The 22,472-nt window shown below is 40.1% G+C and overlaps 1 protein-coding gene across 2 annotated transcripts in view; it reads right to left on the reverse strand.

Moving 5' to 3' along the window:
• Positions 1–22,472, reverse strand: part of ASB5 (ankyrin repeat and SOCS box containing 5) — a 75,107-nt gene that overhangs the window by 21,678 nt on the left and 30,957 nt on the right. The window contains exon 1 of one of the 2 annotated variants that reach the window (XM_043972866.1): positions 3,808–3,935. The exons of the other annotated variant lie outside the window; for it this stretch is intronic. Coding sequence (XP_043828801.1) covers positions 3,808–3,868 — 61 coding nt within the window. The 5' untranslated portion in view covers positions 3,869–3,935. Of the gene's footprint in view, positions 1–3,807; positions 3,936–22,472 lie in introns of those variants that run through there. 2 annotated transcript variants of the gene reach the window in all.

Raw genomic sequence — 22,472 nt, forward strand, 5'->3', positions numbered from 1 at the left:
ACCTGTGAAATCATAGATATTTTCAAGTATTCGAATTATTAACTTGAATTATCTTCCTTAACAGGTGAGGATAATTACAGATAGATTAAAAACTTTTTTGGTAACTTGAGCCTAAAGCACACTTTAAGTGTGTCAGTTATTTAACTCAACATCATTTAAGTGGATGCTAGGTAGTGCAGATCACTGGACCAAGAAGCCCTGAGTTCAAATTTGGCCTCAGATACTTACTAGCTGTGTAACCCTGGGTTAGTCACTTACTCCCTTAATTTCTTCATCTGTAAAATGAGCTGGAGAAACTAAACAGCAAACTGCTCTAGTATCTCTGCCAAGAAAACCCCAAATGGGGTCACAAAGCATCCAATAGACTGATACAACTAAACAACATTATTAATTTTATTTTACTTTATTTTATTTTTTTGCAGGGCAATGAGGGTTAAGTGACTTGCCCAAGGTCACACAGCTAGTAAGTGTCAAGTGTCTGAGGCCGAATTTGAACTCAGGTCCTCCTGAATCCAGGCCCTGTGCTTTATCCACTTCGCCACTTAGCTGCCCCCTTAAGTTCACTTTTGATAAGTACTCATTGCGCCACCTAGCTGCCCCCAAAACAACAACATTTAAATGGTAGATTAAGTTCTCAATTAATCAGTCAATAATCATTTATTAATCGCCAACCATGAGCTAGTCCCTGCGCTAAGTGCTGATCAGCATTAGTGAAAGGGGTTTCCACACATCCATGAAATCATGCACATAAAAACCAAATAAATCCCTTTAAGTAGCTGCTTTTATCATCATGATTATTTTAGATACATTTTTAACAAATGAGAGAAAGTTAAAAAAAAAAGTTCCTTATTAACCATTAATCAGCCAAAGAATGGAATTCATGAGAAATCACCTTGTTTCAGTGTTCTGGGTAATCAAGGGTTACTGTCACTAGTTTTTATGGGTACAGTGCCTTCTTTTCAGTGTAAACCCCCCCATCAGGTAGCAAGTGTTTTGAACACCAGTAAATGTTTCATGAATGATGAGATGTTTTTTTAGACCCACGTGCTAAAAAGGGAAATTATAGTCACAATATTAAAAATAATTTAAAAAATAACCACTGTGATATAATTTATCTTTTGAGAGCTGTTGTGGCAAATTTTCAGCCTCCATAAAGATATTTTTTTAAAGTAAAGCAATTTGCTAAATAAGGTGAAAATGATTCATAAGTATCTGGCTCTTGTGTATACTATTTGATTGCAATAAGAAAATTTCAAATGGCACATTATCTTTTTTCTTTTTTTGAGGGTGTTTCTTTTATTTAAAAAATTAAAGCACAGAAACTGGCACATCAGTTTTCATCAAAAAATAAAGTCTGTTTATGGGGAAAATTCCATTAAATTACAGAATAAATATATTGATGCCAAGTCTCTGGAAATTTGTTTGTATGGCATTTGAACACTGAAAAAAAAGTTAATTAACTTGCCCAGGGCCATAAAACCAGTGAGTGTGCAAGGTGGGCCTCGAAGCCAGAACTTGCTGGCCTATTTTCTTTTCATTACTCCACACTGCCTCTATTGAATCACTGCAAAACCACAAAGTTCAATCACCAAATATTCATTAAGTGCTTGCTATGTAAAAAGCACTGTGCTTAATAAGTAATAAATAATTAATTCTAAAGTATTTCTCTTAATGAAAAATGCATATTGTAATTATGGCATTTTTTTAGGGCTGGTGTTTTTCTTCTGTTGTTAAAAGAGTAAAACGATTTAATTATCTCTAAACTGGGGCTAAGGGATGTATGGCATCATACTGTACCATTCATATAATTTATTCTTCTGTTGTCCCTACCCAGTGTGGCAACTAACCTGCCCTGGGGGAACAATTATGTAGATGAAGTACTGGGAGAAATGGTGATTTCCCCAAATATTCCTTCAGAGACTATTATGAAGATCTGAAAATGACAGTAGGTCTATAGCCGTGATATTTGTAGGGAAGAGGTTCCTGACATTCATCTCAGCCAGCCCTCATCTCTCGTTTCTCTTGTCAGTCAAAGAGATTGGGTTTGACTTCTCCATAATATCAATGTGGTCTGTAGGCACAAGATAAGAAATTGAAAGGGGGGGAGGGGGACTTATAGAACAATTATTAAAGGGGACACAAGAAAATATTTTAATTCGTTCTTCATTTCCCTCCCTCCCCCAATTTTTTTCACATGGTTGCCAGCCTCACAACTCGATTTGAATTCCCTCTCTCCAAAACCAGTACACATCTATGGGTCCATGAGCCTATGCTTGGTATTGTATCTGAGAGCACTGCGTTCCACAGTCAAGAATGGATAGAGAGCTGGATATAGAAAAAACAACAAAACCAACAATATGTTGAACTGGTTGAGCAGAAGACCACATTTCCATAAACCTGAAGTTATTATATATGAAGGTTTCTAGAGAAGTGGCACGGTTGCCAGGGAGGGTCATCCTATAAGCTCCTAGGGGCTGAGTCAAACTGAGTCAAACTGTTGTTCTGTGGAGTTCTCTCAATACTATAGAGGCTGATGGTGGGGCACTGGAGAGAGAATAGGGTGATAGATCTTAAGTCAGGAATATCTGAGTTAAAATCTGGCCTCAGACACTTAGCTGTGTGACCCTGGGCAAGTCATTTAACCTCTATATCTCTCAGTTTCTTCATCTGTAAAATAATTGCAGGATTATGTGAGGATCAAGTGAGATAATATGATTATTCTCCTCTCCTCCCCTACTACTTCCCTATATTCTCAGAGATACATGAGACATTTCCAGGGACACAGCTGGGTTGGTGGAGGTGGGGAGAGGAGGCATCTTATGGATATAAATAACAAAACAACATTTACTGACCCCAAAGTATTTTCAGCACTCATTCAGCACTCAGAAAAATGAAATTAATCACACAAAGTCAGAGAGTTATTTTTTGAATCTATTTAGGCTAATGATTGGCAGTTGCTACTCCAAATGTTATTTAACACCAGAGAAGACAAAACTATATAAATCTAATAGATGAATAAATTATAGTACATCTATTACATGTATTTGTATACACATGCTAAATCACTGAAAAAAAACCCACAACAAAACCCTTGACATTTTTCTATCCTCCCCTCATATATACTTACCTGTTATCCATCAGAAGAAAAAAATGCCTGTCATTGACATGTGAGAATCAAATGACATTCTATCCCATTCCAAGTTCTATTTTGTACCTTGGCCCTCCCTTCTCCCCTCCAAGAATACCCAAACATAGTAGCTAGTGGGTTCTGTTCAACCTTGTCCAGAACCAAGTCTGTAAGTCCTTTCAATTGTAATACGCTTCATGCAATAAGCATGCACAAGTTTGCCCAAGACCATACATCGGATGAACCACAAACCCGTAAAATAATGGATCGGTTTCGAAATTCCATTTCCCCTTCATCAGGTGAGGATTTACTCTATTGTGCTCCCTGAAGTTAATATCAAAAATTCCAAAGAACAGTCTCCCCCCACTTCCTCCTCCCCCAACTTAACTTGATAACAGGAAACTTTAAATTTTATCCATTTAGGATAAATGACTCATAATGGAAACATTTTACAAATAACGGCTGTTTCTCAAAACCCTAATGCAGCCCCTACTGTTCTGCTCTCTCTTGAAGTTACATAGGAGGTAATTCTGCCTATATTTAGAAACAGCACTGGTTCCAGGCCATCTGGTATATAATTTTCAGGCAACAGCTCGCTGCACTGTTCTGTAAACATTACCTTTCTAGAATAAAAACATCCACATGAATAGAAATCATTTTTACCAGGGTCCGGGCCATACCTAAATCTCCATCTCCCCATGGTACTTCAAGCCAGCCACTATTTAGGTAAAGCCGACTCATATCACTGGATGAAAATAAAAATCCCTTGTCCTCTGCTAGCCTGATTCGATCATCCCGTTAAGGAGACAGGAGCTCAATTTAATATGACCTTTCACCTCATAAACTCTTGGTTGGAAAGAAAAAACAAAACAAAACCCAACCCTTCGGATGAATACACTACATTTGAAAACAAACTGATCGTCTTCCTTTTTTTTTCTTATTTATGAATTATTCCTGATGATTTCACAGTTTGACAGAGTAACTCTACATTCACAGTCACTGTGAAAACTGGATTCAATCTTTATGAGCTGTTAGACTTTATTCACAACTTGGTTCCTCCTCCCGCAGAAGCAAGATGGAGAGAAATCTAGGGGGTTCATCCCAGGGAGGGCAATCATTCCTTATGCAGACCAGGATCAATCACAACCACCTGGCTCTGGTTTCCCCCACAGGAAAAGGGATAATACTTGTCTCACTGAGGGCTTTAGAGAGATTTGTGTGTCTAGAAAGAGGGTAGATGGCCACTTCACAGGTTGATAGAATATTGGAACACTTGACTTCAAATCCTTCCTCCAATACCTAACTTGCTATATGATTCCTGGGCAAGTCAATTAACCTTTCATAGACTCAATTTTCTCAACTGTAAAAATGGGGATAAAAATAGATATGAAGATCAAATAAGATTTTATTTCTTATAAAATAAGTATAAAATATACTTAATAATAATAAATGTAAAATATACTTACACGTATGTGTACTATAAGTACCAAAAATACAATCCATCCATCCATCCATAAACACAGACACACACACGCAAAGCACTATAAATACCAAATTTTCAAGGGACTATATAAAAGTTAGCTATTATTAGGTTGTGGTCAGGATTTCTTCCTATGTATGAGTTGGGCTTGATGACCACAAAGATCCCTTCCAACTCTAGAATTCTGGGATTCTGGGATATGGTTGAAAGAATGCCTTTCGATACCAAGATTTCAGTCACATGCCCACAGAGCTGCAATGTTTCTCAGTCTGGATTAGCTGGCTTAATTGGTTTGAACACGGTGCTTATGAGCTTGCCCTTGGGTGACAGGCTGGCCCCTACATGGTCCAGATGACTGGCTTCTCTCCATGCACAGGTTTTGTCCTTGAAAATGAGACCATCCTGTAAATGCAGGTCAGGGGAGCACATGGGGGGATCACTGTGAATCTATCACCACCAACTAGAAAAGCAAGTCCAAAAGCATACAACAGATCGCATGATATGCCCTATGACAGCAGTATATGTATGCATATATGTATGTCTATGTACATGGGTATACAAACATATGCATACATCATATATCTGTGGAAAGAGCACTAACCCTAGGGTCAGAAGAGCTGGGTTCAAATCTTGCTTTTGATATCTATTATGTGGCCTTGGGCAAGTCACTTACTTGCTTCCTGTTACCTCAATTACATTATCTGTAAAATGAGGGGTGGGAGTAAACAGCCTCTGAGGTCTCTTCCAACTCTAAAGCTATCACACTGATCCTCTACCAAGGCCTGACTTCAGTCATCATTGTGACCAGGAGGTGGCTGCTAAGAACAGAGTCTGAGCTCCGGCAAGTCCTGCTCCTTTGGATAGACTTTGATGACTGATGCCCCATGAAGGGGCAGTGTGTCTATTGCCTGAGGAACAGCTTAGATTGTTTCTCAGAGGCAAGTCACTATAAAGTTCATGACTGGCTCATGATTTTTGTTTTTACATCACTACTCAACATCCCGACCAATTGCCACCAACCAGCAGATGAAGCCCAAGAGCACTGGGAGTGGTGGTACCCTCCCGACTAGGGGTCTTACTCCCAGCCCAGCTCCAACAGTCAACACCTGGGGGAGCAGATGTAGAGATGGGCCAGCCACCTCCACCAACTGCCACACACAGGACTGGCAAGCCTGCCCAGCTGAAGCAGTGGAGGCAGCCTGAGGGAGAGACCAGAGCCAGCAAGTACCAGGCAAGTCAAACTACTTCCATCACTTTGACCACCAGCCCCTCTCAGGTCCTGATGAACATCCTCATGAGCCTGAGCCAGAGGGCCTTGGGAAGAGCCCTCCCACATCATTCTGAAAAGTACTCAATGGATCCTGCTTAGGGCCCCAGACACAACTACTGAAGACCCGGAAAAGGAAGTTCTTAACACCAAAAAACCTGGCACAGGCATATGGTTCTGCACCAGTGGAAATGACCCTGATGAAGAAGCACCAACCTTTGCTTTGGCACAGAGCCCTAATAAATTCATTAATATTTGTGCTGCTGTGCATGTACAAAGACACTACTGCTGCCCTACCATTAGAAAGTTCTGTACATGTTGCCATATCGATTTGTGGAACTCTTCTAGGGAACTGACTGAGTCACAGACTGGGTAATCAATTCATTCAGGATCATACCACCAGAAAGCCTCAGAATCAGGATTTGAACCTTGGTCTTACTGACTCCAAATCTAAAACTCCTTCCACCATGCCAAGCTTCTGCTAAAAAAAATCATGTCAATCGGAACAAATCCGTAACCTCTACTGGAAATGAGTACCTGAGGTCCATCAACTGGACTATTGGACCATTAGCAAAAGAAGCTGAGGCACGATTGCTTATCATTTATACAGCTGGGTCACAGAATCATTCTAGTTGGTTGTTTTTTCAATTTACTACAAACCTCAAACCTATCAGGTTTCAAAGCCAAGATCCCATTTTTACCAAAAGCAGACCTAGGAGTTTAATTATGTTGGAAAGTGTCTCTAAAATTCCAGACAGCAGACTGTCCCCAAGTCCTAAAAACATTATGGAAAAATAATAAATATCTGCTCTCTCATTTCAGCTCCCCCAAATTCAGTTTGCTTCATATATTCCCTCATATTTCCTTCATATATTCATATACCTGAATCATCTGCCTTTGGAGAAGAAGGGAGTAGCAAGAACTGAGCCAGCATCCTTAAGAAACTGCCAGGCTAAGAGCTAACTCCCCCACGCCTGTTGCTGTTGAATTAAGCATATACCTACCTGCTTCCTCCAGGCTATTTTCGGAGAGATGCTTGTTCAAATGTGAATACATGGATTTTAGGGGGAGTTGGAAATGCTATTGGGATCTATGTAGATTTGAAAGGAGATCCAATTTAGTGTAATCAAAACTTTGTTTCTCTGACCCTCTAAACCTTATTTAATCTAACTAGTTAAAGGGATTACCCTTGAAGAGAATAAATGGCAAAAAATAACTTGCTCTGTTTTCATCTGAAAGAAGAAAATCAAATAAAGCAAGAAACTGTGACTTCCCACAGGGATATACATGCACAGATCCTCAGCAGAAATCTGAGAGAAATCAGCAAACTCTAAATCCTCCCCCGTGGAGAGCTGAAAAACACAGATAAATCCAACTTTCATTTTAACCAAAATATCAGATTCATCCCCCCACAAACCTTTGATTATCTAAGGAAAATCGGCTTCTACTTGCTTGCATTTCCCCTTCCTTTTGTCTTACCTAATCTTTGGTAGAGATGAATTTGAGCAGGAGAAATTGTTATTTCTACATATCAGTGGTTATCAAAGTATGGTCTGTGGACCCCCTAGGGGTCTCAAACATCCAATTCAAAACTATTTTCCAAATAATAGGAAGACATTATATGACTATTAAATACTCCTCCTTTTTCCATATCTCTGAGGCCAAATTTTCTTCATAAACCAACCAAAAATATTGCAACAGATTGAACAGAGAAGCAGATATGAGAATCCAGCTACATTCTATTAAGCCAGACATTAAAGAGATTTGCAAATATATATTTTAAAATACCACTCTTCTCCCTGGTTTTTAAATAAAATGGCTACTTTTCATTTTAAAAACTACATGAAATGGATGTTATTTTTAAATGAATTAATTTTAAAAATATCAGTTTTGATTTATAATGAGATAAAGAGATATAACTTACATAAACAAAAGCTTTTGGGGTCCTCAATAATTTTAAGGGTACAAAGAGGTCCACTGACCAAAAAGTTTGGGAACCTTTGCTATAGATTAATGCTTAAATCTTTATCTCTAGTCTCTCCCAACCTGGAAGTTACTTCCAGTAGCCGATTGGACATGCTCACCTGTGTGTTCAGGGGTCCCCACAAATTCAAAATATTCAAATTATACTCATCATCATCTTTCTCTTCAAATCTGTTCTTTCTCCTGTCTTCCCCAGGACTGACATTATCGTAGGTACCACCCACAGTCAAAAATGATCAATCATAAATAGCATAATGTTATTTACACAGCAAGTCCTAATTTTCAAGGTGTTGTCATTCATAGACTTTTAGAGGCATTATCTTCACTTAAAGGACAGGGGTCCCCTAGGAAACCCCTAGCACAGGAGGTTTTTGTTTTTTGGTGGTTTTTTTTTGTTGTTGTTGTTGGGCAATGAGAGTTAAGTGACTTGCCCAGGGTCACACAGCTAGTGTCAAGTGTCTGAGGCTGAATTTGAACTTAGGTCCTCCTGAATCTAGGGCCCATGCTTTAACCACTGCGCCACCTAGCTGCCCCATGCACAGGCGTTCTTAACCTTTTTTTGTGTCATGGGCCCCTATGCCAGTCTGATGAAGTCTATGGACCCCTCATAATCAAAATGATGTTTTTAAATAATTAAAGGAAATGCTGTTTCCACCATTAGAGATTAGTGGAAAGAAAGACCTAGTCCCCTCCGCTCCCCTGACACTCAAGTTCATAGACCTAAACCTCCAGGTTAAGTAATAACCCTTACTTTTGAAGGGCAGAGGAAACACAGATATAGTTATCCCATTTTACAGATGAGAAGAAATAGTTTTAGAGAAGTTTTGTAATTTGCTCAAGAACAGTTAGTGAGTGGCAGAAATAGGGCTAGAGTCCAGTGGTCTTTCCATTAAGCCACACTATCCTCCTGCAATGGTCACCATGTCAGTCCAGACCTTTATTATCTCACACCTGGTGCATTTCAATATCTTTCTGGTCTCCAGCCCCCTTCCCTACTTCCCTGCAATCCATGCTGCAAGGGTGGTGGTAAAATACCTCCAGATAAGCCTTTGTTTTGATTGTTACTTCCCTAATCAATGTCTTATTGTTCCCCCTTGCCAAAAATATAAAGTCCAAGTCTCCTTAATGTAAAATTCAAGATCTGCCACAATTTGGATCCCACTCATTCTCATAGCCTATTGCCAAATTAAACACAAGTTGTTATTCTCACACACACACACACACACACACACACACACACACACACACAGAGTTTCTGCTTCTCACACCTTTTTTCATGATGGCGCCTCTCCCTGGGATATCTCCTTTGCTTGTTAAAATCCAAATATTCTTCAAGAACTTGCTCAAATGACTTCTCTTCCTCAGAGCCTTTCCTGAATTTCTCAGAATCTTCGCAGACAGCTAGATGGCGCAGTTTGTATGACACTACCAGGAAGACCTGGAGAAGACTTGAGTTCAAATCCAATCTCTGATACTTCCTGACCTTGAGCAAATCACTTAACCTTTATTTTTCTCAACTATAAAATGGGGCTATAATAGCACCCTACTTCACAGGGCTGTGATGAAGATCAAATGAGATCATATTTGTAAGCTGGCTCCTTCCCCACAATAGCTCCTTTTTTAAAAATAACACAATATTTATTTGTTCTTTGTTCTCTGCTAGATTGTAAACTCCTTAAGGGAAAAGATTTATATATTTTTAAAAAATACATCTTCCACCATCTAGTACAGTGCCTTGAATTGCTCATGAACTCTATGATTTGGGGGGGGGGTTGCAGGCAATGGGGGTTAGGTGACTCAGGTACTCCTGAATCCAGGGCTGGTGCTTTAACCACTGCGCCATCTAGCTGCCCCTAGAATGATTTTTTAAAAAGTGGATCAGCTCCTAAAAAATAGTAGATAGATGACTGTATTTTGCAGAGTTTTGATAGCTTTCTACAACCTGATGACATGTATATGTTGACACTTTCAAAATAATAATGCCATTTTTTTGGTTAGTCTTTTCCAACAAATGGGCATTTGGTCTTGGTGACATTATTTTATTATTACTTTGGTTATTTGATTATCAACAATAATGAAAAACCCTTTCTAAATACAAAATGCAATAGTTCTCCAAAAATTCTCCCCAATAATTTTCAGTATGCTTCTTTCCATTTGCCCAAGAGAAAGGCTGAACAACAACAAAATCTTTCCTTTATACTACCTCTATTTGTAACCTAACAGGATGCCCCCTTCCCCCAGAATATGACTCATCTCTTTCTTCTATCTCAATTATTTTATCCCCCCACCCCCTTTGTGGAAAATTATATAAGCTATTCCTGTGAATTGCTGGTGCCTACCCATTACTGAGCTGAATGCTTATATTTTTTCCACTTGCTTTCTTTGAACTTTAAATGGCTTCCCTTATGTTATTTTGCTTGATTTCTTTCTTCTGTAATCATTAAAGTAGGAAATGGAAAACAAAAACAAAAACAAAACATTACTGGGCCATTACCAGAAACTCATTAGAGAAGGCCTCCCACTGAGATGCATTGAGGGAAGGCCTACATCAATTAAATCCGCCCATCTTTGAGAACCTGAATCAAGTCTTTCCCAACCAATATTAAAAAATACATACTTTATGCCTGGACAAAATGTAATGTTATTCAGAGAGGAGGACCCAGGCTCAAGCTCTGCCCCTCATATACACTAGAAGTGTGATCCTGGGCAAATCACTTAATCTCTGTAGCATCTCTGTAGTAAGCAACATTCTAAGACCAGAGAGAAATTAATGATTTGTATTAGTGCAGGGAGTTTATAGACCCAGAACTCCCTAGGCAAATCATGTGTCCAGAACCCCTAAAGGCAAATAATACTTGATGTTGTTTAAAAACAATAAAACAAGGCTGTTCTGTAATCCTTTATAAAAGTCTTAAATATAAAACGATCATGTGGCATTTCAAACCTTTGTGTAATTATTGTTGAATTTGTTGGAATAGTTTACCATTTCCCACTTAGGCCTTTTTTCAAACTTTTCATTGTTTTCTCCAGAAATAGATAACCCCCCATAATGGTCTTTGTTTGTTTTTTGAAAACAGTAGTCTCACTGAAATCAGCCTTTATTCATTTCTTTTTTTTTTTTTCTGTTTGGAACTTCCGGTCAGTACAGTGTAGAAAAGCAATTGCAGAAATATTTATGGCTCAGATTATTCTCTTCCTCTCTGGATCCAAATTACACTGACCCCCTTTGGGCGGTCCATATTGTTTTGTTTGTAAACCCACGGGGCCCTGCTGAAGGAAAGAAGAACTCTTTGCTCTCCTTGCCCCGGTTCAGGTTCAGCCAGAAGCAGAAAGGTGAACAGCAGGGATGCATAGAGTTGGCCACAACGATCAATAATATGCACCCCCCACGGAGAGGAGAGTCGCGTCAGCTGATGCATCTTCCTGGTTAGGAGTGCAAAACAAGCAAAACCAAACCAAACCATCGCTGCCTCCCTGCCCGGAGCCTGCATTCTCTAAAGCATCCCCCGGGGAGCATTTTTGCAAAATCGAGGGGAAGTGGACGGGCCCCAGGAGCTGGTGAAATTGCTGCTCTACTAACCTTGACTGGTCAGAAGACCCCAGTTAGCCTTCCGTTTGGAAGGGCACTGCTCCCCGCTCTCTAGCCTTCTCTTGGGGAGCATCTGCTGAACGCCGCTCCCACACCCCGGGGGCTGGATGCCTGCGGACATTCCGGGGCTCCCGGTCCTTCCAGCTTGCGCTCCGGGCGCATCGGGGCACGCGCGGCTGGGCGCAAATAGCCCCGGCCCCGGGATATCGGGATATCGAGGGACCGCGCTCCCCCTCCCCTACTCTCCCCTCCTGGATGTTGGTTGCACAAAAGAGCCTGTGTGCTTACACCACGCAAAGGCCACGACACAGAACGAGGTCCGGGACCACTTCGGGGCGGGCTAGTGGGTGCGGGACGGGGGATGGGCAGCAAGCATTGCACCAGCATCGGCTATTTTTAAAAGCAGGGACTCAGCGGAGCCTCGGCGGGAGAAGGGTTGAACCACTGACTCGAGATGGATTTTCTTGCGGGGGAAGGGGGGGGGGGTGTTGAGGGAAGGAGGAAGGGAAAAGAAGAGGCGCGCAGAGGAAAGACAACCCGCCCCCAAGTCGGGAAGAACGAGGGTCAAGTTCAGCCTGTGATGCGCATTCGCCAAAGACAACTGTGGACAAGCCACTCACCCCCTTAAAGTCACATACCCTTTTCAGAGCCATCAAGGTGATGTGACCTCGGCAAGACGTGGCGTCATCCAGGTGCTGTGTGACCATTTACTCTCAGTGACCCAGGACACACTGCTCACCTTTCTCAGTGTCCCAGGTGTAGTGTAACTCTAGGCAAGACACTCCAGTCAATCCAAGTCATCCAGGTGCTGTGGGACCCTGGCCAAGTCATTTACTCACCCTGATCCAGGCAGGGCAAGCCACTGACCCTTCTAAGTGTCACAGGTGCTGTGACTTTTTAAACCCCCCCCCCCTCGGTGCCATCTAGGTGCTGGATAAGCCAATTTCCTTAGTGACCCTGGGGACCTGGGCAAGTTACCCTTACTGTGCCATGGAGGTTATATATGTGATCCTGGACAAATCCTAGCTTCTCAGTGCCTCCAGTTGCAACCCTCCGAAGAGTTGCAGAACTGCATGGACAGAGGTTTCCTCTACTCCGATGAAATCACGACTCTAGATAAAAATTAACGGGGTGGAAGGCGGGGAAAAAGGATTGTATGGCTTGGGGCCCCAAAAATCTCAGCCGGGAGAGAAACTGTTTTGACTGCCCTTCACCAAATAATCTCACTATAGATGAAGTCAGCTGGCCAGCTCTAGTTGTCAACCAGTAAGAACCTTATTTTAGAATTGGTTCCAGTCCAAATTCGCAGCCTTCTTCCTGATGTTAAGGTGGGTCACGGTGGTCCAGTTCCTATGCCAGAGATAAAAATTGCAGAATGAACGTGTCTTTCACTTATGTGCCACGGATGTGGAGTGGCTATTTTGGGAAGTCATTTCAACACCTTGAAGAAGACTGCATTCAATTTGGGTGCAGCTGGGCCACACACACTTTTTAAAAGCCAGGGGGGGGGAAATCTTAATAGGGACAGGGGAAACCTCTGAGACGCATGTGATTGCTACTACTTGCTGGTATGTAAAGTTTGAACCAGATATGTTGGCCTCTGAGTCAAGAGCTGTGACTGATCCTGGACATTACACCCTGGATTAACTGGGTTGGTGATCATATTACAAGAGTGATTTATTTGGGATGTGTTTTGATGGAAAAAGGATAAAGGAGAGGGGGAGGGCTTGGCAGAGCTCTGATGTATTCTGCTATCTGTTATTATTAATGCTCTGAGGGCTTTACCCATGCTCTGGTTGTATATGCTGATCAGAACAAGATCTTGGGATTGGTGCTTTCGAGTACTAAACTGGAGAAATAAAAAAAAAAAAAACCTTTGGGGAGTCTTTCTCCTTTACCTTTTTTTTTTTTTTTAGGCAGGGGTGCATGAGGACCTGTGATTTCATAAGTATGAGGAATTCCTAATGTGGGAACTCCTACTGATAGAGAGTGGCAACTAATAAACAGTTTTAGAGTTTCCTGGGAAGACTGAGAGTCTAAGTGATTTATCTGGGATCACACAGCTAGAAAGTGAAGGGCAAGACTTGAATTCCCTCTTTACTCCAACTTTGAATCCATTACATATAAGGTAATAGATTTAAAGCTGAAAAGCAATTTAAAAATTATCAGGGTTTTCAAACTCTTGCATCTTACCATAAAGAAACTGAAGCTGAGGGAAGTTAAGCAATTTAATGGAGATCATATAATTCCTATGTGTCTAAGGGAAGACTTGAATTCAGGTCTTTCTAATTGCAAATCCAACAGTCTTTTATGACAAAGATATACACACTTCATACTCCCTCTTTTCTCTGAAATTACACAGTAAGTATTCTCCATCAATTCAAATCAATTCCATTAGATTCATTGACTCAATTTTACAGAAATATATTATATTTCAGTGTTAAGGTTTATTTCACTAGTTCATCAAAAGAATTGTCCAGTGAAAACCAAGGATGTGAGTTCCTCATTTTAAATTGCCAAAGAAAGGTTCTTGCACCAGTCATCAAACTCGAATAAAATTGGGGGCCACTAAACCATAGATAAGGATCCCTGTTATTGACTTAAGAGAACCACATATTAATGCTATCTGTGTTTTATTGTATTTTTATTTATTTTGTTAAATATTCTCTAGTTACATTTTAGTCTGGTTTAGGCTGCACTGGGCAGTGTTGTGGACCACATGTTTAACCCCTTAGCAACTTCCCGGCAACTTGTAGACTAAAAAAATCCCTATATAAGCCCAGAGAGGTTAGGTTACATGCCTAGGGTCACACAGTGAGTATATGTTAGAACCTAGGTGTTCCTGGTTCTGAGATACCTCTTTCCACTGTTCTAGACTGCCTGTGTCTGGCCAAAAAGGCTAACAAAATTCTGGGCATCATCAGCAAAATTCATGACATCATAAGATCATCAATCTAGAGTTGGAAGAAACCTCAAAGACCTCCTCATTCTAAAGATGAGAAAACTGAGACCCAGGAGTGGTTATGTGACTTGCTCACGGTCACATTGAGAGTAGGTAACATTTATCATATTGTTCAATAAATTTGTCCATTCATTTTAGTGAAAAATTATATTAAAAAGCTGCAAGGTTTTGGGCAGTCACATTATAGTATAATGCTTCACTTTATTATTTTTTTAATAAATACTTTTATATGACGTTCAGGGGAAAAAAAGCGTTGTTTCAGAAATTATATCAGTTTGCAGGGGCTGTTTGGGAAGCTTGTTTTTTATGAAATTGAGGATTATAGGTTTAGATGGAAGATGGTTTTTATAGATGTGGAAACTGAGGCAGAGGGAGGTAGAATGACCTGCTCACAGTCACACAGGTCTTAAGTGGTCATCACACTTTATAAAAGGAAATAATTTAATAGTCAAATCCATACATAGTCAACATATGGTTTATTTGTAGGTAAAACAGAATTGGAATAAGACATGATTTAAATCTCAAAATTGTTAGAGATTCCTATTTTACCTAAATGATTCCAAACTTTCACTCTGGTGTGGTAGCATGTGGGAGAAGCCATGCAGGACTGTTTTCCTCTGGGGCTTAGAAAATAGCCACAAACACCAAGAGTTAAGGGGCCTCTTTGAGGTGGTCTATCCTTCCTGCCATCTTTCTTGTTCTGGCTTAAACATGGCTACCTGAATCAGTTGACTTGATATTGGTGATGGTAAAGGGTGGGTGAGGTCTAGGGTTGGATTTGACTCTGCACAGCATAGCGCCTTGAATGGGGGAAAGCAGAGAATAATTATTATCCAACAATTAACCCTTGCCTCAAAGTCATTTACCACTTATATAAATAAAGGTTGCTTGGAAACCTTCAGTGACATTTCATGGTCCATGACATAGCTCTTATTTGTCCTTGATTTTGCATTTAATGAAGGGTCACAAATATCTGGTAAGCGGCCAGTACAGATATGATGATAATTATAAACTTGTGTAACAGCCATATTGAAATAAGGTTAATAGGACCATCTATATAGACCTGGGAGGGATGTCAAAGTCCAAACCCCCTCCTTTTACAAATAAGGAAAGTGAGGCTTATAGATGACTTATCCAAGATCACACAGATAATAAGTAGGAGACCCCAGGGTCCTCTGATTCTAGCATTAAGCCTTCTTCCACTGCTATATTCTATAAAAGGTTAACTTATTACTGTGCACTCTGGAGCTATAAGTAAGAACCATTATAAAACTGATTCATACAATATTTAGGTGATTTTAACCTTTACTAACACAAGTAATAGAGATGAAAGAAATGAAATCTAAAAGGAAATTTATACAAGTTTAAGACAACTCTTATTATGTAAATTATACCTAATTTATTCTTATTTTGAATTCTGTCACAAAAAATAAATGGCTATTGCAGATGAGAAATTTGTGTCCTGCCCATAAGTGAGCAAAATGTATGGCCACGCCAGCTGTCAGAAAAAAAAATCTTATTTGCTTTTAAATGTCCGATGGTTTCTTCTATACAAAAAAAGAGGTACTAAAGTTTAAAATGTTAAAAATGTATAATGACACAAAGACTTTATGAAGACAGAATATATTGCTGCAAGACAGAATAATTGAAAAACCTTGTTTTTAGATTCCTCAAGCAATGCTGAACAAAAAAAAATTGATAAGTGGTATGAGTAATCCTACTATTAGGATTAGAAAAAGGCTCAATTTTGAAATGCTCCTTAAAATTAAAGGTTTCTTAATTATTGAACTCTATGTACTTTGGGATTTAATTTTAATATTAAATATTTAAAACTAGATGGGACCATAGGAGATCATTAAGTCAGTTACCACCTCTCATTTTATAGTCTTGGAAGTGAGGACCACAGAAGGCTTTGATTTGCTCAAAATTCTCAAAGGTAGTAAGTAGAAGAACCAGGGTTCAAACTCAAGTTTTCTGACTATAAATCCATCTCTGGGGGTTCCCATAAGCTTAAGAGGTTATATTTCTCAGCTGTGACATTTCATCATGAACATGCTGCCCAAGAAGCCCCTGAAAATTTCAAAACAAACACCTGCAAAACTCCATGAAACCAATCCTGAAGTTGCCATTGCATAGGTTAGGTAATAGATAGGTCCTGACTATGGGGCAGTTTTTAATTAAGCTCCCCTCAGTTCCCCTCCTTCTCCTCCTCAAAACTTCTTCATATCATCAGTCAATCAACCAGAATTTATTAAACCCTTATTATGTGGTAGGCCCTGGGTATACAAATACAAAAAATGAGATGGTTCCTTCTCTTCAAGGAGCTTACATTCTACTAGATTCTTTCCTCTTTTATTACTGTCTCTGAGGAAGTCTTACAACTCTGGCCTGACCTTTTTATTTTTTTTAATAATAATTTTCATTTAAAGTTTTGAGTTCCAAATTCTATACCTCTTTCCCTCTCTCCCTTTCCCCCCTCTCTGAGGCGGTGAGCAATTAAATACACTTGTGTGTGTTCTTCTCTAGGACCATGCTTCTTCCAGCCTTCCCTCTGTTCCCACCTTCCCTTCAGTCTCTCTTTCCAATGACTCTTTCCTACCTGAATACAAACATTCAGGTCTTCCCCTGATCCTGGTATTCCATCCAGTTACCATCCCATTATCTTCCTGCTCCCCAGACTTCTCGAGTTGCCTACACCTGATGCCTCCACTTTCTCATCACCACCCTCTCTCTCCTCAACATCTTGCAATATTCTACTACTCCCAGTGCACTGAAATTTCTCTCTCAAATGTCACCAGTGACTTCACAACTGCCCAATCCAATGGCCTTTATTCTGTCCTCATATATTTTGTCCTCTAAGTGACACTCTTGAGCATTCACTCTCCTGGTTACTCTCTCCTCCTTAGGCTTCTTAGACATCATGTTCTCCTGTTTCCTTTCTCTAACTGCTCCTCTCTGTCTCCTTCAATAACTCCTTACCCTCTTCCTGAATATTTATGGTGCTTATTATCCAAAATTCAGTCCTTGGCTCTCCTGTTCTTGCCCTATACTTTTTCCTTCAGCAATTTCTTTCACTCCTAATGCTTCAGCTATTACCTCTACACAAAGAAGTACCAAACCATTGTTTTTTTTTTAACCCTGACCAGTCCCTTTCCATGGACTGTCCCCCATTCCTGGAACACACTCCCTCTTCCCATCCACCTCTTAGAATCTCATTTCCTTCAAGATCAAGGTCAAAAGCCACCTTCTATATGAGGCCTTTCCTTATTCCCATAGTACCTACTGCCTTCCCTTCCCCCAACAAAATAGTGACCTTGTATTCATTTTGTATGTACATTCATGGATTCTCCCCTGATGGAATATATATTCCTTAAGAACACTGAGAATTCTCTATACTGATTAAACCACAGATCTCGTCCCTACCATCCACCCAGGCTCCCATGTACAAAGCTTTGTCATCCTATTCACAATAATACAATGATCCAAGACAATTCCAAAGGAGTATTGATGAAACCTACTATCCACCTCCAAAGAAAGAACTGATATTGATGGAACAGACTGAAGCAGGCTATTTTTCACTTTCTTACATTTTTTTCTTTTAATCAAGTTTCCTTGTACAAAATGACAAAATATGGTCATGTTTTGCATAATCATACATGTTTAACCCATATCTGATTGTTTGCAGCCTCACGGAAGAGGAAGGAGAGGGAGGGAAAGAAGGATAAAAATTGGAACCCAAAACTATAAATAAAAATGTTTATTATTTTAAAAAACCTTTGTCATCCTAATTATTGTCTCCTGAAGATTCTAAACATTTCTCGCAACTGTCCCATTCTGTCTACTTTTACTACCACCTTCTACTCTCTCCTCCAGTAAAGGCCATTGTTACTATTTGCCTGAATGATTGGGATATGCTCTTGGAAAAACTTTCTGCTTCTCTTTTCTATCCTCCTCAAATTATCTAGCATACTGTTGCAGCACTGAACTTTTTATGCAGACCAGACCATGTCATCACTCTGCTCAAAATCCATGAATAGCTTGCTATATTGCTTCCTGAATAAAGTTTATGCTAGTCTGTTATCCATCAGTCTGGTGCCACACTGTCTTTTCAGCCTTTTCTAATATTGTTCCTTTCCACATAAGCTAAAGATCATCCAAAGAAAATTACTCACTGTTTTCCAATCCATGACTTGGTAGAGGGGTTCTTCCATCAGTGATGATCATGATGAACACAACCTCCACTTCCTAGCAAGTGGGTCTCCATATGATGGCATGGTCAAAAAACATCATTAGCTGTAGAGCCACGCCTTCTAGCGATGAACTTTCCCCACCATAGCCATATTTTCTAAACTCGTGGGCTATATTTTCCTAAATATTTTGCTTATTTCAGTTAGTAGCTTTAATCCTATTTAGGAAACAGGTATGGCCACAGACACAAGAAAAGATCAGTCACAGTCCATCTTCCTTACTACAGTTCTGGGGAGTTATCTTCCTGAATTATTTTATAGCTAAAAGAAAGTAAGCCTTGCTCTACCCCCCCAAAGAGTTTTTGCATTGATCGTTTAAGTCAGCAGCGCTTAATCTTGAGGTTATGCCAATCATGAAGACTGGACAAAGTAAGGAATTCAGATATCCATGTCCCCAAAGAAAGTTTTGAAACATTTTAATGGATTATCCATGGAGATTTCCCTGGATATCCCTCTGATATAAACAGATAAATTATAGAACTCAAAGAAAAAAAGAAAATGACTTCCCAAAAACTTCCCCATTTTCCCCAGACTTCTTAATGGTACTACCATTCTTCCAGTCATATTGACTGGAATCCTTGATGCTTCCCTTTCCCTCACCTGCCACATTCCATGGACGACAATGTCAATTCCATCTCTACAATGACTTTCACATCTACCTGCCTCCTTTCCACTCTTATTGCCACTACCCCTGAGCTCACTCCCTTTTCTCACCAGGATTATTCTAAGACCCTCTTTATCTGGTCTCTCCCTAGTTTCCATCTTTCCAGCCCTTCCCTACACACTCGGTGGCCACAGTAATCAGATCTCAGGCACTGTCTTCCCTTCACTTCTCCAATACCTTGAGTTGTTTCTTAGGATCAAGTCCATGCACGTCACCTGCCATTTAAAGTCTTCTATAATCTAACCCTAACCTACATCTCTAACCATATTTCACTAAGTCTACTTCATGGACTCTGCATTCCAGCCAAATGGAGTTTTTTTAATCTCCATTGCTGTTCTTCCATTTCATTGTTCTCTTCACAGCCATCATGCAGGCTGGCCCCCTTCCTCCCCTGACTTCTGTCATCAACAATCCTTTCTCATGGCTTTACTCTTCTTAAGCCATTTCCCCTGCTGGTTTCCCTGGGTCAGCAGTACCTCCCTCAGGAGAAAAAAAGTCCTTGCTGACCCACACTAGACTACCCCTCTCCCCAAAATTGGAGGATTTCACTAAGGGTTCTGGTTAATCAAGAGGTTTGTACACAGACATTTTCATTTGTGCAGAGGATATACATATATGTGATCCTGGAAATCCTGGAGGCCATGGGGAGCTCATGGAGTTTACTGAATGGAAGGGGGAAAACACGGAGGGTCCACATGATCGGACTCACAATTCTCCTACTGAAGAAATTCAGTGGAAGTCTTTCCTCCTTTATCTTTACATTAGAAACCTTTCTATATGAGTAATGGTTGGTGCCAGATACTTCTGCCAGGGTTAAGGCTTCATTTTATAGAAGGAGCCTGCATGACCGAATAGTTACTATTGAGCATTTTTTTTCCTTTTAAACCAGAAATATAATCTTTTCCCCTGTGATATAGTATGTGCTCACAAAATAATTTAACAAATCTCCACTTTTTCTTCCAATCAACAAGTCAATCCATAAACATTTATTAGGTGTGCCTATATAGGCACTGTGCTAGGCTCTGAGAATAAATACAGCAGCAAAAATTAAGCAATTCTTTTCCTCTAGGAGCTTACAGTGTGTGTGTGTGTGTGTGTGTGTGTGTGTGTGTGTGTGTGTAGTGTGGTTGTCCTGTATTGGGGGTGGGCTTGGGAAGGACTGACCAGATTGTAACGTAATGCATGTGGTGAAAAACGTGCTCTAGGAATCAATCTAGAGGTGGTGTTCCATCCGTGCTACAAATTAGCTATATGACCTTGGTCAAGGGTCAAGTTGGTCCTTGGTGCTGTTGCAGACACTGCTACCATCACTGATGTTCCTGGCATTACACTAGGACAATAATAAAATGTCCCTAGAGGGAGACCCTCTGAATATTACAAGGCCAAGGCAGAAATGAGAGAAATTCTCTCCTATTCTTTTCCCCAAGCTATTCTCTCCCAGGGTTTGGCCGGTACTATACTTTCCTCTGGCCAGAAAACTCTGTGTTCCCAACCAGCTTGCTATTTTATAGAAGATCCATGGGGATTTGGCCAAGTCACTTGTTACTTCCCCTCAATCTCAAGAGCCTTCCCTCCTTTAAAGCTGATTCAAAAGTGACTTCATACTTTAGTTAAAATGCTTTTAATATATGGATTGATTGATTCAAAAGAAACCCTCTAGGCTTTCTTCCTTCCAACTTTATACTTCTGGTTGATTGATTCAATCAATAAGTTGGTCCTCTGTAATAATTATGGAAGAGGTATGGAATTATCTCTTACTATTAGATCATGGGATTTTGAGCTAGAAGGGAGCTTAAAAGTCATCTTACATTTTAAAAGTGGAACTTGTTTTTCAGTCATGTTTGACTCCTTGTGACCCCATTTGGGATTCTTTAGCAAGATACTGGCATGTTTTTGCCATTTCCTTTCCCAGTTTATTTTCCAGATGAGGAAATTGAGGCAAACAGGGTGAAGTGACTTGCCCAAGGGTTACATAGCTAGTAAGTGTTCTGAGGCCATATTTGAACTCAGGTAGGAGACTCTTCCTGGCTCCTAGCCAGGCACTCTACCCACTGTAACACCCTAGTTACCCCACAAAGTATGGTGAACAAGGCCCCAAAGTGTCTAAGTAACTACATAGTATATAAGTAGGAGAATTAGAATATTCAAAATGGAACTAGATGAACTTGGACTATTTTTTTTTTTTAAATGAGGCAATTGGGGTTAAGTGACTGCGCAGGGTCACACAGCTAGTAAGTGTTAAGTAGGTTGGATTTGAACTCAGGTACTCCTGACTCCAGGGCCGGTGCTCTATTCCACTGCACCATCTAGCTGCCCCTGACTCGGACTTCTTTATGCCCAATTTTATAGTTGTTTCAATCAGATAGATAGCTACTTTTGATGAGAATAATTGCTATAACCATCATGAAAATAAACATTATGTAAAGAAAAGAAATAAACTAAGGCCACATTTGTATTATTCGCATATAAATAAATATTAGTAAATAACAAGCGCCAGAGTTAGAGAAGGAAATAAGCAATACGGAGATAGTCTGAGTAATTAACATTTGGCTAAGACCCATGGTGCCTACTCTTTCTCTTTTCCAGTTCTCCTTTCTCCCTTGTCCTTGTCACCCATGTACCCATCCATCTTCTACTAAAATACTCAGCATGACAATTCATAGATGGTCACAGATTCATACCTAGGATAAAGGTCTTGTGTGTTCTTTCCAAGACAACAGCTGCTAGGAAAAAAATTCAGCTCATGCTAGAAGGAGGACTTAATATATACTAATTAATCTTCCAAAGAAGACTGCCCCTCCCTACGGGCCCAGACACAAATCGTTTTATCACACTGATGGTAGGCAGCAGTGATAAGATTGTTTTGACTGTTGACATTTTCTTTGGAAGACTGGACAAAATTATTACTGAAGTTGGTCCTGCTATAATGAAACTCGTGACAGGAACTCACTGAGACCCCCAAAATCAAAAGGAAGTTTGAAGCTTCTCCTATGCTAGCTCTAACTCAGATTTTGTCACAAGAACATGAATAGATTCATTAGCAAAACCCACTGGTTTTCCTACAGGTGACTTGGTTACACCTCTAACAGATTCTAGGAAGTGCTTTACCAAAGAAAAGGTCTGGACTACACTCTGCTACTGCTCTCTTGTTAC

The sequence above is a fragment of the Dromiciops gliroides genome, chromosome 6, assembly GCF_019393635.1.
Source record: "Dromiciops gliroides isolate mDroGli1 chromosome 6, mDroGli1.pri, whole genome shotgun sequence".
In the NCBI taxonomy this organism is placed as follows: Eukaryota; Metazoa; Chordata; class Mammalia; order Microbiotheria; family Microbiotheriidae; genus Dromiciops; species Dromiciops gliroides.